Source organism: Macrotis lagotis, chromosome 1 (genome assembly GCF_037893015.1).
Source record: "Macrotis lagotis isolate mMagLag1 chromosome 1, bilby.v1.9.chrom.fasta, whole genome shotgun sequence".
NCBI lineage: Eukaryota > Metazoa > Chordata > Mammalia > Peramelemorphia > Peramelidae > Macrotis > Macrotis lagotis.
Genome location: NC_133658.1, coordinates 589,738,784 through 589,755,898, shown reverse-complemented (window position 1 = coordinate 589,755,898; position 17,115 = coordinate 589,738,784). Strand labels below are relative to the sequence as shown.

The 17,115-nt window shown below is 38.6% G+C and overlaps 1 protein-coding gene and 1 non-coding gene across 2 annotated transcripts in view; one reads left to right on the top strand and one right to left on the bottom strand.

Moving 5' to 3' along the window:
- Positions 1-315: 315 nt before the first annotated feature.
- LOC141510302 (U5 spliceosomal RNA) lies at positions 316-430 on the bottom strand. Its single transcript, XR_012474807.1, has one exon. It is a non-coding gene; the product is annotated as a U5 spliceosomal RNA (small nuclear RNA).
- Positions 431-8,881: 8,451 nt separating this feature from the next.
- Positions 8,882-17,115, top strand: part of DZIP1L (DAZ interacting zinc finger protein 1 like) — a 64,439-nt gene continuing 56,205 nt past the window's right edge. Inside the window, exon 1 of the mRNA XM_074214848.1 lies at positions 8,882-9,028. Coding sequence (XP_074070949.1) covers positions 8,951-9,028 — 78 coding nt within the window. The 5' untranslated portion in view covers positions 8,882-8,950. The remainder of the gene's footprint in view (positions 9,029-17,115) is intronic.

Sequence of the window (17,115 nt, the reverse complement as noted above, 5' to 3'; positions counted from 1 at the left end):
CCAAAATACTAGTAGTTTTCTAAAGCCACAATAACAATATAGATTTGTTTTTTCAGAGAAACGTCCTTAAACTTGAGAACTGCGGACAAATAACCGTAGTTTTGATTTTCGTCTGTTTACAAGACTAGCTACTTTCAGTTTCAAGTTTCTGCAAGCAAATTGGCGACTGGATTTGAACGCAGTTATTTCTGACGCCAAACCAAATACTTTCCCCCAAACTGCCCCAAGCATAAACACTTGAAGAACAAGACAAACAAATTTTAAAAGTAGCAACTTGAAAAACTCAACGCATCTTTCTTTTGGTACAAAGAAGCAAGTCTCACAAAGTGAGACCTCGAAAAATTAGTTAATAACTCTTAATTGTTTCTCTCCACGGAAATCTTTAGTAAAAGGCGAAAGATTTGTACGTTTTGAAGAGAAACCAGAGTATGCTTCAAATCTCCCGCCCGGCCAAGCCCAACACCAACACTCCAGTTTCAGCTCATGGCGACTAATGCTCGTCCGTGAATTTTCCTCCTTCCGGGATTCTTTGGGGCACATCTTGGCCAGACAGAGACACTCTCCCCACTATATACTTGCAGTATTCCAGAGTCCGGAGGAGAAAGATGGGAAAGTCAAGGAAAGGCGAGCTCTCCGGCGCGCTCTGCGGCGCACAGCCTTGTGGGTATGCAAAGCAGCCCTAGCCAACTTTTCCCTCCTCCCCACTTTGGGCGGGTCCGTAAGGCAGCCGGTCCAGAATCGGGCCTAGGATGGACAACAGCTGGGTCTGGAGAAGGCCCAGGGTCAGGAGCAAAGCCCGAAAAGCCTCAGGCCGCCCGCTCGCCTGCATCAACCTCGTCCCTGACCCCTGTGTCCCGCCAGCTTCTGGGAATGGCCCCGGGGGCCGCGTGTCACTGTGCTTGCAGACCGGGATGTCCTGAGCCGGTCCCTTGGCCTCCCTGGTGATGACAGATGCCGCGGCGCGCTTTGAGGGCCGAGAAGGAGAAGGAGGAGGAGGAGGAGGGGGGGGGGGGGGGAGGGGGGGGGGGGAGGGGGGAGGAGCGGGAGGAGCAGGAGGAGGAGCGGCTCTAAGAAAGACCGGGGTAGGGGCCGGAGGCATCGGCCAGCACAGTCTTCGGGGCTTTACAAGAACGGGCCGGGCCGGAACACCTTCAGGTCCAGTTGGGCCAGGCGATGGAGATATTGACGGTTTAAAGGGACAGAGCCTCGCGTGCCCTCCTCCAGGCCCAGCTGCGGGGACATGGGCCGGAGAGCATCGGAGGACGCCGCCGTTCTGGCCTTGGGTGTCTGTCTGGGGGCGGCCCGGTGCAGTTGACCTTGTCTTTTCCTCACTGGTGTCGTGGGCCAAGAGGGCGAAGTAGATAGACCCGAGTCTGGAGTCAGACCCTCAACTCCGTTTTCAGGCTGTTGAGGGTCCCCCTCCTGGAAGAAGACCGTGACACCTGGGAGGTGATGCCCTGACAAGCACAGGAGTCGGAGTTGGGGGGGGGGGCTGGGCTAAGTCACCGGCCTCGAGTGCCGGTACCATCTGGGTCCAGTGACCTGGATCTGGACAGCAACCAGGATGACAAGATGCGAGGCACTCTACCCGGTGAAGTGACTTGCCCAAGGTCACACAGCTAGTAAGTGGCAGGTGTCTGAGGCTGCATTCAAACTCCCATCCTCCTGACTCCAAGGCCAAGATTCTATCCCCCTCGCTCCCTAGGTGCCCATTTTCAGACATTTCCTAAATATATGACCCTGGGGCAAATCATTTCGCCCTCCCCCAACTCCAACCCATACACATTTGCTTAACTGTAAAAGGGGGATAAAATAGCAACTTCCTCCAGGGCTACTGTGAGGATTAAACTGAGATATTGGTAAAGAGTGTCTGTAACAGATTAAGGGCTTTAAAAAAATGCTGATTAGTTGTTGATTGACTCTCCTTGTCCTCTTTCTCCTCCTCCTCCTTCTCCTCTTTTTTTTATTTTGTAAAGCAATGGGATAAATGACTTGCCCAAAGTCACACAGCTAAGTAAGTATTAAATATCTGAGGCTGGATTTGAACTCTGTCCTCCTAACTCCAGGACCAATGCTCTATCCACTGGCCACCCAGCTGCCCCTGCCTTCTCCTCTTCCTCTTCTTCTTTCTCCTCCTCCTCTTCTTTCTTCTCCTCTTCCTGCCTTCAGTCTCTGTCAGCTGAGGACCAACACTACTTTACAGAGAAATCAGGACATTTGACCCAGATTCCCTCTACTCCTGTCCTCTTCTTCTCAAAACCCCTTGCTCTTCCCTCTTTGCTAGATCTCTTTCTTTCCTCCTTACTAGATCTCTTTCTTTCCTCCTCTCCCTCTTTCTCTGACAAATGAATAGCTGAGAAGACTGAGAAGACAGTAGGAAAAGCAGAAGAAAGCAGAGTCAACAAAATCCAGAGAACAGACTGATAACACAGAAGAACTCGATCAACAGCATCAAATACAGAAAAAAGAACCCCCATCTCATTTTTTTTTTTGAAAAAAGGCAATCAGGGCTAAGTGACTTGCCCAGGGTCACACAATTGATGATGATGATGATGCTAAGGATGTTTGTCCTTCATTCTTAAAGAATACCATGACATCAGGGAGGTGATGCCATGAGAAGCACATGAACTGGATTTGGGGAGGGCCAGTGGTCAGATATGAATCAGAATGACTGGAGATGCCCTGGATGAGAGGCAATCAGGATGAAGTGACTTGCCCAAGGTCTCACAGCTAGTAAGTGACAAGTATCTGAGGTCAGATTTGAATGCAGGATCTCCTAACAACAGCTCTGTGCCACCTAGCTGACCCATAAGCATCTGGGGTTGGATTTGAATTTGTCAACTTTTTATTACTAACATCAGCCCCTCCATTTTTTTTTTTTGTTGTCAGATGCCTTCAATGAGAATGAGCTTGGCATCAAGGTCAGTTACCACAATGATGGTAAATCATTTAACTTGAAAAGGCTACAAGTCAAGACTAAAGAGAAAGTTGGTACATGATTTATATTCACAGATGATTGTACACTCAATGCAGACTCTGAAGCTGAGATACAACAAATTATGGATCAATTCTCTGCTGCTTGTGCTAATTTTGACCTAAGAAAACCAAGAAAAAAACAGGTGCTCCATCAGCCAGCAACACTCCTTATGTGGAACCATTGGTTACAGCAAACTCAAGAAGTTTTTGAATACTATAAGTTCATTTACCTTGGCAATAGACTTTCCAGGTATATACCCATTGATAATGAGGTTGGCTCAAACATTGCTAGAATTAGTTCCGTACATGGGAGGCTCAGAAAGAAAATACGGGAGAGAAGAGGTATTACCTACCAAACTGAAGGTCTATAGAGCTGTTGTGTTGACCTAATTGTAATATGCCAATATACCAGTGCCATACTAGGAAATTGAATCACTTCCATTTATATTGTCTTAGAAAGATTTTGAAGATCACCTGGCAGGATAAGTTACCAGAATCTGAGATCCTTTCTCAAACTAAAGTACCAAACATCCAAACTCAAATATGAAAATACAAATAGAGAATGCAATTCCTATGAACTGACCACATTATTTGAGTGTCAAATGTATGCTTATCAAAAAGACTATTTTGTGAACAATTCATACAGATCAAGTGCTCACAAGGGAGTCAGAAAAAGTGATATAAGGACATTCTCAATGTCTCTCTTAAGAACTTTGGAACTGATTATTCAACATGGGAAACACTGGCATAGGACCACTTAGCCCTTAGTGTGCCCTCAGCAGATAGGGTGCTGTGCTCTATGAGCAAAGTAAAATGGAAGTAGCTCAAAGGAAAAATGAGATGCGCAAGATTAGAGAATCCACCCCAAATATTCAAATGGACTATTCGTGCTCAATCTGTGATAGAACATTCAGAGCAGGTATTGGTCTGATCAGTCACAGGCAGGCACCCTGCAACTTGACTCTAACATAATGGTGTGGATTTAGTCTTCTTTGATAACAAAGGACAACCAAATAATGAATAATGATTCTCCTGAAATGGCCACATGTATAACGATTTTCATTATTTGAAGTTGTAATTATGTAAAATAAAATAATTGGTTCCAGCTCAGTGAAAATGTGTTATGCAAATCTGAATTCATGCAACCATTTCAGAAGATTCATTATTCCTATTATTTGGCCCTAGCTATATTTATCTATAGAACATTTACATAGATAAGTAAATATAAGAAAATTTTAAGAAAAAGGATTATAGGGGCGGCTAGGTGGCACAGTGGATAAAGCACCAGCCCTGGAATCAGGAGTACCTGGGTTCAAATCTGGTCTCAATAATGACCTAGCTGTGTGGCCTTGGGCAAGCCGCTTAACCCCATTTGCCTTGCAAAAACCTAAAAAAACCCCAAAACAACAAAAACAAACAAAAAAGAAAAAAGGATTGGTTTTGAAAAAAAAATAATGTATTTCAGATAAGTTGAGCCTAATATATCTCTGGAATATCCCAGTGAAAATATAAAACAGCATTTAGTGATGTGAGAGAAGAATTGAGGTGTGGCTATGCTGATTTGGGAGACATTTGTCAAGAGATGATCATAGAAACCACAAAGTAGATGATAAATACTTGATCCATCCCTTCCTGCTCTCCCCTCCCTGGTAGTGTGCAAATTAACTGGGGTAAAGTAAAGCCATTAAATTTATTCACTTATATAATAAACCATATCTTCAACCCCCAGCTTTTAATTTGCAACTTGTCTTTGTTGCAATCACTTATTACACATAGTTTGACATTGAGTTCACAAGATTTTGTCACATATTCTTTAATTTATCATGAGACTGCATTTTTTCGATCACACTGGATATTAAGTATACCTTAATTCATGGACAAACAGATCATTTTCCTAAGTCTAGCCCATAGTGTGTATAAGTCATAGTTTATTGTAGCCCATAGTTTTTCAGTGGTAATTAAATTAGGTGTAGGTCAGCAAAGTATCAAAGTCCTAGATAATTGTCTTAGCCTTTTGTGATATGTAGTTAGGTATTCTATTTTTACTTGAGAAATTCTGTAATTCTGGGACAATTATAATTCTCAGTATGCTAGCATATTTATCAGAGTTTATCATCCCCTCAATGGGGAAAAGACTTCCAGGCCCCATGAAAAAATTTTTTAAAATCTCCCAAACAATTTTTTGGATGACTGTTTTGCAGTTTGAAGAAGATGCTCATGTATACTCTCATCTGGATTTCTTCTTTTGCTATAGCTTTTGAATGAAAGTGTTTTATCTGCACGAATTTTTTTTCTACTCTTTAGTAAATCTATTTTTAATAGCGCATCTAGGTGATGTGACGGATAGAGGTCCAGGCCTGGAGTCAGGAAGACTGATTGTCCTGAGATCAAATATGACCTCAGACAGTTTCTGACTGTGTGACCCTGGGCAAGTCACTTAATCCTATTCATCTCCTTTTTTTTTAATCTGGTAAATGAGCTGGAGAAGGAAATGACAAATCACCTGATATTTTTGTTAAGAACTCCCCAAATAGGACCACAAAGAGTCAGATATGACTAAGAGCAATTGAACAACAAAAAAAAATTTGTATTGTTTTGTCTTTGATAAGTATTTTTTCATAATATTAGTTGAATTTTTTTAATGGTTTCAATATTCTCCCATCTTTTTAAGACACCTAAATCGCCCTCTAGAGAAAATTCTTTCAATTCTCTTCTTCTGAAAGGAGCAGACTTGTTTTCTGAAAATAATTAGTCTTTTTGGTAGCATTAATTTGCCAGTGTTTGATATTTTTCATCTTTATCCACTCTGCATTTTGGTGTAAATGAGTGAGTTTGAATGATCTTGAAATTTTTGACTTCTTTATCAAAAATCATTGCAGTATCTCTAGCAGTTATTGAAATGTGCTGTCTAACAGCTACATTTTCACATTTCCTAAGAACAATCTTCTTTAAAACTATAGAATTAACAATACAACAAAAGAACAAGACAATGAAAATGTATTGAATGAAATCTAGCTTTCAACTGATAAAGAACTAACTGAAGATTTGTTTTTTATCTGATCAAGGTCAGACAAGCTGTCTTTTTATTATCAGTAAAAACTCAGCCATTGCTGTCCTTTAAAAGGAACCACATCACAATTTTTATTTGTCCCAGTAATTCATATACCACTGAATATTACAGGAGCTGAGAAAATTGATGAATTGTGGAGCCAGATAGACATCAAGGAGTATATTGAAGTCAGTCAGTTTATTAATAAATAAAAACTCAATTTATTAATATATAAACATTTGCTGAGACCCTTTTATTCAGTAGGCACTGTGTTTAACACTGGAATTACTAAGGCAAAAAACAATCTCTGCCTTCAAAGAGTTTATAATCTAATAGGTAAGACAACACATAAAAAAGAAGTAAAAAAGGGACAAAGGGTACCTGTTATGGGAGCATGATGCAATCCAGAGGAATATATATATATATATATATATATATATATATATATATATATATATGTATATATATATATATATTTTTTTTTTTTTTTTTTTTTTTTTTAGGTTTTTGCAAGGCAAATGGAGTTAAGTGGCTTGCCCAAGGCCACACAGCTAGATAATCATTAAGTGTCTGAGACCGGATTTGAACTCAGGTACCCCTGACTCCAGGGCAGTGCTTTATCCACTACAGCACCTGGCTGCCCCCAGAGGAATATATTCTGATGGGAAATGAAGAGATTCTTGGCCTGGGCAATCTTTTAAAAAAAATTTAAGGCAATTGGGTTAAGTGACTTGCCCAAGGAAATACAGGTAGGCAATTATTAAGTGTCTGAGGCCACACTTGAACTCAGGTGCTCCTGACTCCAGGGCTAGTGCTCTATCCACTGCACCACCTAGTTGCTCCCTTGGCACCCTTCTTAAGAGGGTATAGGAGGAACTCACTGTTCTTTATCTTTTACTCTTTCCAATCAGAGAGATGGAAAGTCCCAGGAGTGGGGTTGGGGGGACTGATGAGGTAGGAGCTCCAGGGTTTGATGCCTTTTAGCAGAATGATGAAGTTTCTGGGTGACATGATGAAATCCAGGTGAGAAATGAAGAGGTCAGGTATTAGGGATAAGAGAATGACTGTCAGTGAGGTACTAAACTTTGTGAGAAAAGAATGAAAGGTAATTATTTAAAGTCATGATGTAAGGTAGATAATTAGAGACAGAATCTAGATAAGGTGATATAATTAACCTCTAGGTGACCTTATTCAATAGGAAGCATCAGTAGCTGGGTTAGCCCATGATTCTTGGAATTGAAAACTTCTTTCTCCTGTGTCAATTTGTCCTTCTAGTGAGTGTAGGTGACTTTACCCAATTAGGTTAGGTTTGAGCCTCCACGCTATGGGCAAAACCTCACTACTAAATAAGCTATATTTACCTGAATCCTAAATTGTGACCTTGGCACAATGCAATCAGCTACATGGGGACAGAAAAGACAGACTTGTATCTTGGGTACAATTTTTTATTCTTGGCATAGAGGCAGTCATATGTAATCTTCAAGAGGAAAAATTAAAAAAAAAACATGCTTTGCAAAAGGTACCAATTATATTCATCTGCAGTAAAGCCCTGGAAGGGAATATGAATTCCCAATTTCCTCCCCCGCCCCCAACACTCCAACTATCTCAGCAAATGCCTATGCCTATGATAAAAATTCAGTCTTATACTTTGCTGTGTCCTTTAATTTTCTTCTCTCTAGTGTCCCCAGAGGTTTGAGTTTGGGAAGACTTGTGATGTTACCCCAGTTGCCTCTATCTGGTTCATGTTTCATATGTCAGAGGAAGCTCTGCTGCTTTCTTTTCTTTTTTCTGGACTTTTCTGATAGTGTCCCTCCCCTCCCCCCACATTCCTACATTAGGCAATATTTTCTTGATTTAGGAGATGAACAAGATTCCAAATCTCAGAAGTCCATGTAGATACAAGAAATTCTTATTTCATCTAGAGGAAGCATTACAAACACTTCATCAATCATTCACTACATGGCTATGGGCTGGCAGTCCTAAACCCAGAAAGTACACAGGCTGCTCTGAACCCCAAGGTTTTAGGAAAAAAAATAGTTCCATTCACTTAACCTCCCCAAAACCTTTCCTCGAGGTAGAAGACAAAGGTGTGGAGACAATTCAGCATAGTTCTACCAATTAAAAGCATCATTGATATCCCTGGGAAAGGTGGAACTGTGGGACTATAGAGCTGAGTGGGTGATAGGTGGGAGTGCCTTTAAGTCTCTCCCTTAGTTTCATCTCCTCCCTTCCCACTAGCTCCGTCTTTTCTTTCCTTTTCTGGGTTTCTCTACCTCTCAGTTTTACTGTCTCCTTGGTTCTGCTTTTCCTTGTGTGGCAAGCCTCTCTGCCTCTGAATTATTCTTCTCCCCCCAGATTTATTTTCCCACTTCTCTCACTCCAGCTATTAAAGTATGCTTAATTTTTTTTGGTGCATTTATTGAATAAAATTTAATGTTTCCTATTCTTAGCTAAAAAGAGTTAAAACTTTATTCTCTAAAATTCAACCTCACTGTTTAAACACCAACTACATTCAGGAGCCATATTAAGTAATGGGGATACGTGGATGAAAAAGGACATAGTTTCAACTATATTTCAAGCTATCTTTTAAACTTTTTAAACTAAACATTGATTTTTAACTTGTGTGTGGTCTTTGATTTTTTTCCCCCCTGATTCAATGATCCTTAATAGAAAAATTTCCAGGAAATAGAAAAAAAGCTAGAAAGAGAATTATCACAGTGAATCTTTAGTTGATTAATGAAGAATTCCTAGTATTTTTTCTTAGCTAGGAGAACTACAGTTTTTTTTTTTTTTCCAAACAGAAATTAACTTAAAAATAGCTTGTCTTGATGCTGGGTCTTGGTCAGTTCCCTCCCACTCTGGTGGGAGGGAGGATGGGTTTGTTCTCTTCTGCATGAGTCTAACCACCCCGGAGACAAGTCCTGCATGAGTGAGCAGGGTGCCTTTTACCACAACACCAAAGGAAGTTCTGTAACTTTTATTTTCCATGGAAGAGGACTGAAGGTAGGGAACAGAATTTTTCATGTTCTGAATTCCATCTCCTAGGAGGGGGGAGCACAGGAGCTTCTCAGTTTGTTTGGATAGCAACTTCCCATTGCAAAGGGAACTCTGAATTTTCTAGAAGAATGGAATGAGGTTAAGGATGGGGGTGGAAGATTTTCCAAACTAGAAAGGATTTGGTCCAAGTGTAGAAGTTGAAAACGAAAGCCTGGAGACTGAGCAGAAGATACTGTACGTCGTTTTGATCCTCTTGTTTGTTTTTCCTACTTTCTATACTGAGGAGAGAGGTACACTGGTCATAAGAAGCCCATCCTATTTATTTTTCTAGAGGACTCTGAAACTTAAAATTCTCTTGGAAAATATGGGCAAACTATCATAAGAATTTTGCTTAGGAGAAGGGGAGAAGGGAGAGATTTGTTAATATCCCAAAGTTAGAGCAGGATTGTTTCACATTGACTTCATTTGGTTAAATATTAGCGGCTATGCAATGCTCTGCATAGCTAAGCAACCCACACAGGCCCCATATGTCTCATATTTCACTGGCCAGACTTTGCTTGCAGCTGGAGTGATTTCTGCTCTAAAAGTTTAGGCATTTCTTCCCCTTTTCAGTTATTCTTGCTTTTTCTTTTTCTCTGAGTTATTCAAAAGATAATTCAAGAAAGGCTTTGCTAAGGTCAAAGGGGTTAACCATGCTGGAGCCAGGAACTCTGGGTTAGTCTCTTACTTAGCCTCCTCTAGGAAAGATAGCATTTGGGGATTATTGCATTTTTAAAAAAGCAAAGATGATTTTCCATGTTTCTATGTCTATGCACTCTTCAAATTAACTATAGCACTTTTCCTAGACTTCTTTGCACTTTCCTCACTTCCTTGTATATTTTAGAAAATTTATCTCATCTGTTCACTAAATTTGTTTTTTAAATTTTATTTTATTATTTTTCCTAATTAACAGGCATATATTTTCTCCCCTTTTCCCCCAACATCGTAATAAGTAAGCATAGTGAAGCAAAACAAATTCCTATATTGGCTATGTCCATTTTGAATCCATCACCTCTCTGCCAGGAGATGGGTGGTGAGCTTCCTTTTTGGGTCTTCTGGAATCATGATTTGTCATTGCATTAATTAGAGTTCTACTTTTCCAAAATTGTTTTCTTTTTAATGTTATCGACTTCATAGGATATTCTCCTAATTTTATTTTCTTCCTTTACATTGTAGAAGTCTTCTTAGTTTCTATTGAATTGCCCATTTCAACTTTTATTACAGGGAAATAATGTTTCATTTCAATTATTTAGCATAATTTGTTTAGCCATTCCCTACTAGGTTCCTACTCCCTTAGTTTCCAGTTTTGTTGGTTTTTTTGGTCACTTATCAAAAAACCTGCTATAAATGTTTCTGTACATTTCAGAGTTTCCCTATTCTCCATTGCCCATGCTGGGAATGCCCATGATGGGAATTTGGTAGGACCTTAGAACTGCTTTAATTTGTATAACTATTAGTAATTTTGAGCATTTTTTCATGATTGTTGATATTTTCTTTGAAAAATGCTTTCTCATATTTATTTGACCATCTATTCACCCAGCATGTTGTAAGCTGTTTAGGAACAGGATCTGTGTTGCATTTATTTTTGTAATTCCAGGGTTTGTGCTAAAACTCCTATCTAATATATTTACTGTCTGAGTGATCCTGGAGAAGTAACTCAATTTGTTGACTCATTTTTCAGTATCATCTGCTTCGGCCTAACCCCCATTTGTTATGTTCTTGGCAAAGATACTAAAGTGGTTTCCTTCTCCATCTCTTTTTTTTAATTTTCTTTCTTTCTTTCTTTCTTTCTTTCTTTCTTTCTTTCTTTCTTTCTTTCTTTCTTTCTTTCTTTCTTTCTTTCTTTCTTTCTTTTTTTCTTTCTTTCTTTCTCTCTCTCTCTCTCTCTCTCTCTCTTTCTTTCTTTCTTTCTTTCTTTCTTCTTTCTTTTTCTTTTTTTTGCATTTGCAAGGCAATAGGGTTAAGCAACTTGTCCAAAGTCACATAGCTAAGAAATTATTACGTGTCTGAGGCTGGATTTGACTCCAGGGCTGGTGCTCTATTCACTGCTCCACCTAGTATCCTATTTCTTTTTATAGATGCAGAAACTGAGACAAACTGGGTAAAGTGACTTGCCCAGAGTCATACAACTAGTAAGGATCTGACTTACTAGTTTACTAATCTTACTATATTTGAACTCAGGAAGATGAATCTTTCTGACTCCAGGCCTGGCACTCCATTCACTGTACTACCTAGCTGCCCCACTCACTCAATATGCCAGGAAATTTTTATATTTGCAGAACCTCAAAAAATATGTTCTCCAAGAAAATATGTTCTCCTAGAAAGTACTTGAAAGAGAATTTCAGATTATAGGATCCATTGGATGCATTCTTTCTGTAAGACACATTGATTGAAGAGAAACAGGATGAATAAGAGCATTACTGATTAAGATCAGCTTAGAGTTATATTTTTGTGGGCCTGGTTCAAAAAGGGTTTTGGGGAAAAGGATTTGTGTAAGATTCAGTATTGGGTGACTACAGAGATATTTAGAAGATAGGAAGAGTTTAAAACTATAATATCTATGTTCAAATGTGTGGGGGTAGAAGAGATTTGGTTCTCCTTACCTCTAGTTGATAGCATTGTAGAAATTAAAGAGCAATTAATATGCAGAAATGCAAACAAAGTTTAAAGACATTTTTATATCCTGTTATCTAATGAAATGGGGATAAGTTTCTCTCCGATAGAATTATGACAACTGACCATAGATGACAATTGACCATTCCTCTTCTGGTTTTTAGAAATCTAAACCTTTAGCTTGGGGTAGCTAGGTAGTGCAGTAGATAGAGTGCAGGATCTGGAGATAGAAAGACCCTTCTTCCTGAGTTCAAATCCAGCCTCAGATGTTTACTAGATGTGTGATTCTGGACAAGTCCCTTAACCCTGTTTACTCAGTCTCTTCATCTGTAAAATGAACTGGAGAAGGAAATGACAAATCATTCCATTATCTTTGCCAAGAAAATCTCAAATGGGATCAAGAAGACTTGGACACTGCTGAAACAACTGAAAAATAACAAGCTTGCTAACCTCAATAGGAGGAGTTTATGGCAAGGTACAGATGTGTGGAGTGTTACCTAGTGATGGCTACTTGGCAGTGGGGGGATTTTCTTTTTTCTCTTCTACCTATCCATAACCCACCTATTCCTCCACACCAGGTCTTGCTTCTTGCCTTGCGAAGAGACTGCATCAAGTAGGAAGCCATTCTTAGAGTCAAGTAGTATAAGTCAGGGAACAAAAACACATTTTCTAGATAGACATAAAGGGGTAGTATTCTTAGCAGGATTCAGATTCAAGGAGCTATATAGCTCTGGTATCAGGAAAGAGAGATGACTATGGCTTCAAAAGATAATTAATTTTAGCAGTTGAGAGTTGAATGGAGGAGAGGAGAAAACCAACGAGACCCAAAGAGCAACTCACCTCATAGAGATACTGGGTTCAGAGGGGGGCAGCATGAGGACTCCATTGGAAGAGAAAGAACACACAGGGTCCTGTAGAACTGGGGAAAGATGAGTTTTCATGGGCATATGGGTTTTGCACATATGTTATTTAATACAATTGTTTGTGCCCCCTTTTCCCATGGGCACTGTCTGAATCTGTGGGAAAATACATCTCAGACTAATGGGGAAAATGTTTTATAGTTATTGTTTTTAATGTAAATATATATTTATTCATTTATGTTTATGTAAACATGTATAATGAGGATGAAAATGGCCTCAAGGTCAGTTACCACACTGATGGAAAATTCTTTATCTTGAAAAGGCTTCAAGCCAAGACCAAAGCGGAGGAAATGTTGTTGCATGATCTTCTGTTTGCAGATGATTGTGACCTCAATGCAGCCTCTGAAGCTGAGATGTTACAAAGTATGGATAGATTCTCTGCTGCTTGTGATTATTTTGGTCTGACAATTAACACCAAGAAAACACAAGTGCTCCATTAACCAGCACCACACCATCCATCTGTGGAGCTATCAATTACAGCAAATGGAGAAATTTTGAGTACTGTGGACAAGTTCACTTACCTTGGCAGTGTCTTTTCTAATGAGGTACACATTGGACTAGTTCAGTATTTGGGAGGCTCCAAAAGAAAATGTGGGAGAGAAGAGATATTAGACTGACTACCAAACTGAAGGTTTACAGAGCCATTGTGTTGCCCTCATTGCTATATGCCTGTGAAACCTGGCCAGTCTACCAGTGCCAGGTCAGGAAACTGAATCGTTTCCATTTAAATTGTCTTAGGAAGATTCTGAAGATTACCTGGCAGGCGAAAATACCAGACACTAAGGTTCTTTCTCAAGCTAGACTGCCAAGCATTCCAACATTACTACAGAGAGCACAACTACAATAGGCTGGGAGCATTGTTAGAATGCCAGATGTATCCTTGCCAAAAAAAACTATTTTATTGAGAACTCACACAGGGCAAGTGCTCGCAAAGGAGTCAGAAGAAATAATACTACAATTATTCATTCTACTTTTTGTGTTCCTAAACAAGTTTCTATTTTGTTTGCATTAAGTTTTCTCTTGTCTAATTGTCTTGTTTTCGTTCTTAATTTCTGCCTTAATTTTCATTCTTATTGTTCCTTTTATTTTTCTATTGCCTTTTTTTGAATTATTTTGGAGGGTCTTACAAAACGTTTCATTACTATTTTGGAAGTCTAATAGAATTTATTACAGTATTTTAGTTTTCCTTGAAGATTTTAACTTTATTTTATTCTGAAGTGTTTATTCATTTTATTACCTTTTAAAAATATCATCTGCTCATTTTCCCTCCTTGGTGAACTTTTGTTAAACTCTCTGCTGCTTATTCTATAGGATCTCTCATGTTATCCACCCTCAAAATGAATGCCTTTTTTCTTCTGAACTAAAAAGTGTGGAAATAGATTCACAACAGATGAGCCCCTCTTCCATGTGTAGCTACTTTTTCCTGGGGCATGTAGATGGAACAGTGAATAGTGCACCAGGTCTGAAGTCAGGAAGATTTGAGTTCAGAATCCAGCTTCAAATACACTAGCTGTATGACTCTGGGCAAGCTGTTTAACCCTGTTTGCCTAGTTTCCTTATTTGTAAAATGAGTTGGAGAAGGAAATGGAAGCCCATTCCAGCATCATTGTCAAGAAAACCACAACTGAGATCCTGAAGAAAATGACTTCAGATTCTCTTCAGATCACTAGTTTTAGATGAATTCTGTGACTTTACTCCAAGTCGAGTTTCTGCTTAAAGTATATACAAAGATGCCTCCTTATCTAAGCCTATCTTTAATCTTTCATTTGTCCTTCATTCTGGAAGCCATTTCCCACTGAACTGTACTGGATAGTTTTTGTGATAAGCACAATATAACTAGGTCTCACCTGCCTCCATGGTTGCTACATCTGAATTATCAAAATCTTGATCTGGTAGAATTTAAGAGATTCACTTTCTCAATGTTGGGATGGAGTCTAGTCCGGAAACCAGAGAGTGGAGTCTCTTAAAGCTGATATATGACACTGATGTAGTCATGAAGAATTTGAGCCAGAGGACCAAATGCTTTAGTTCTACATGAAAATTACTTCTACTATGACTGGTATTTTCCAATACCTAAAATTTAAGTAGTGTTTACTATGTACCAGGCCTGTTCTAAGCAGGTAACAACTATTATCAGGAGTGTCAAGTTGGCATCATGGCATTCTGTTTGTTTCCTATAAGAACTAATCTTGTGGTTCCTTATTTCATTTCTTTTCTTCTTGTTATTCTTATTACATTATTTAGTCTATTTTTTTTTATTTTGAGAGGGTGAGAAAGAGCTGAACTTTGTAGCAACTTCTCACTGCATCCTCTTTACTCCATTCCCCAACCTATTTTGCTGGAGTGCCAGTGAATTAAATTCAGTAAACTTTTATCTAGTACGAAATATGTACATAGTAATGCTGGATTCTGAAATACAAGAACAAAAATAAAGTTGTCCCTGCCCTTAAGAAGCCTACATTCTTATGGTCAGTGTGTGTATGGTATGTATGTATATATAAGGTATATTTGTGGATAAGTATGGTCCTGAATAAGAAAGAAGATTCTGATAGGCAGAGATAAGAATGAATCATACTTCAAGCATGAGAGAAGGATGATCTTTATGAATGCTATGAGCCAACAGAGCAGAGAAGATAGAATGATGAATTTGAAGTTAGGAAATCTGAGCTAGAATCCTACCTCAAACTCCTTTTAATTTTTTGACCCTGGTCAAATCCCTTAACCTCTTTCAGTTTCAGTTTCCTCACCTGTAAAATGAGGATAATAATAGCACTTAGTTGACAGAGTTGTTGGGAGGATAAAATGAAATAATAAATGTATAATAAGCTTAAGGTGCAACTAATAGAGTAGTGGTAGAAATGTAGACTTCATGAAATATGTCACGTAAAAAAAAAGCTGGAAAAGAAGATTGCAGAAAGATTGTGAAGGGCCTTAAATGTCAGATTGAAGAGCTTTTATTTTATCCTAGATGTTATAAGAAACTACAAAGACTTTTGAATAGTCAAGTGACTTATTCAGGCCTCTGCCTTAGGAAGATTATTTAGGCAATTATTTGGGGAATTGGATTAGGAATGGAGGGAATGGAGACAAGGAAACACAGGAGGCTATTATAAATGAAAGTGGTAACTAGAGTTGTGGCACAGTGAGTTAGAAAGAAAGGAATGGATTTATATATATATATATATACATATATGTGTATATGCATATACACACATATGTATATGCATATGTGTGCCGGAGAGTGGTGTTACCAACCATCCCAATAGGGATATTGAGAATCGGGGCAAGTTTAGGAGGAAAAATGAATTTAGTTTTAATTATGCCAGTGGGACATGTAGATAGATATGTTTATTGGACATTTCTTTCAACTGTTTCAACCTTTGAAAGTGTTTGTTTTTGCATTTTGGGGGGGAGCAAATCACAATGTAATTTATTGTGTCCTCAACACCTACTATAATACATTCAACATGGTAGGCAAATTGTTGAACCGAATTCCTTAATTGGGTGAAGAAACTTTAAAGAATTTTCCTTTGTTAGTAGAAACTTTTTTTCCTCTCCAAGTTTTTGAGTGGTTATATTTCCATCCTCACTCTCTCTTTTCTTCCCTCCACTCCTACTCCTTTTGAAATTTACTTAGATTCAGTCCTTTAAAAAATGTTTGCTGAAAAGGACTATCCCTTTAATTTAGAGAAAAACGGATATCTTATTGTCTGATCTTGTTACCTCTTAGACTTCTCTCTTCTTTAAGGATATGATTTCTCTCTCATCACACCCAATTTGGATCAAGGTACAACATGGAAACAAAGTAAAGACTGACAGAGTGCTTTCCGTGGTGGTGGTGGGGGGGAGGGAAGCAAGATTGGGGGGGAAATTGTAAAACTCAAATAATATCATTAATAAAAATAAATTTAAAAAAATGTTTGCTGAAAGTTGTTAGAATCGGGGGATCAACAAGAGAAATAGCTCTATCTCAATTTACTCATCTAACTCTCAAGACATTTCTAGTCCTTAGAGATTTTCTAAGTCCCAAGAGTACAATACTAATGAGAAAGAAGAAATAGTAAATGTCATGATTAAGTTCTTTAAATATTTTAAAATTGGTTAGGAATTTGAAAAAAATCTCCTAAATTCATTATTATTTTAAGTAAATTTTGCTCTGTCCTGCTACCTCACCCTTTCTTTTCCTGCCTCCATTCTCATTTTTTAAACTTGAATTGCCTTTCATGTGTACACAGAACTGTTTGTAAACTATGTGTGGTTGTTTCCTTGGTTGCCTTAACAATTAGAGTTAATAACCTGAAGTTGGTGGTTTTTCTCTATGGAATTGCTTCTTCCCTGAGTAAGCTCCCAGAAGATTATCTGATGAGCATTCAGATAATAATGACATTTTGTACAACAGATAGAGCAACAGGTTTAGTCTTTTTGAATTCTCTAAGACAACTTGAAAAAGAAATTGAAGGAATATTCAAGTCTTGCTTTCTATGTATGTTAAGAAAAAAACAGTTAAGTTTAGTCATACAA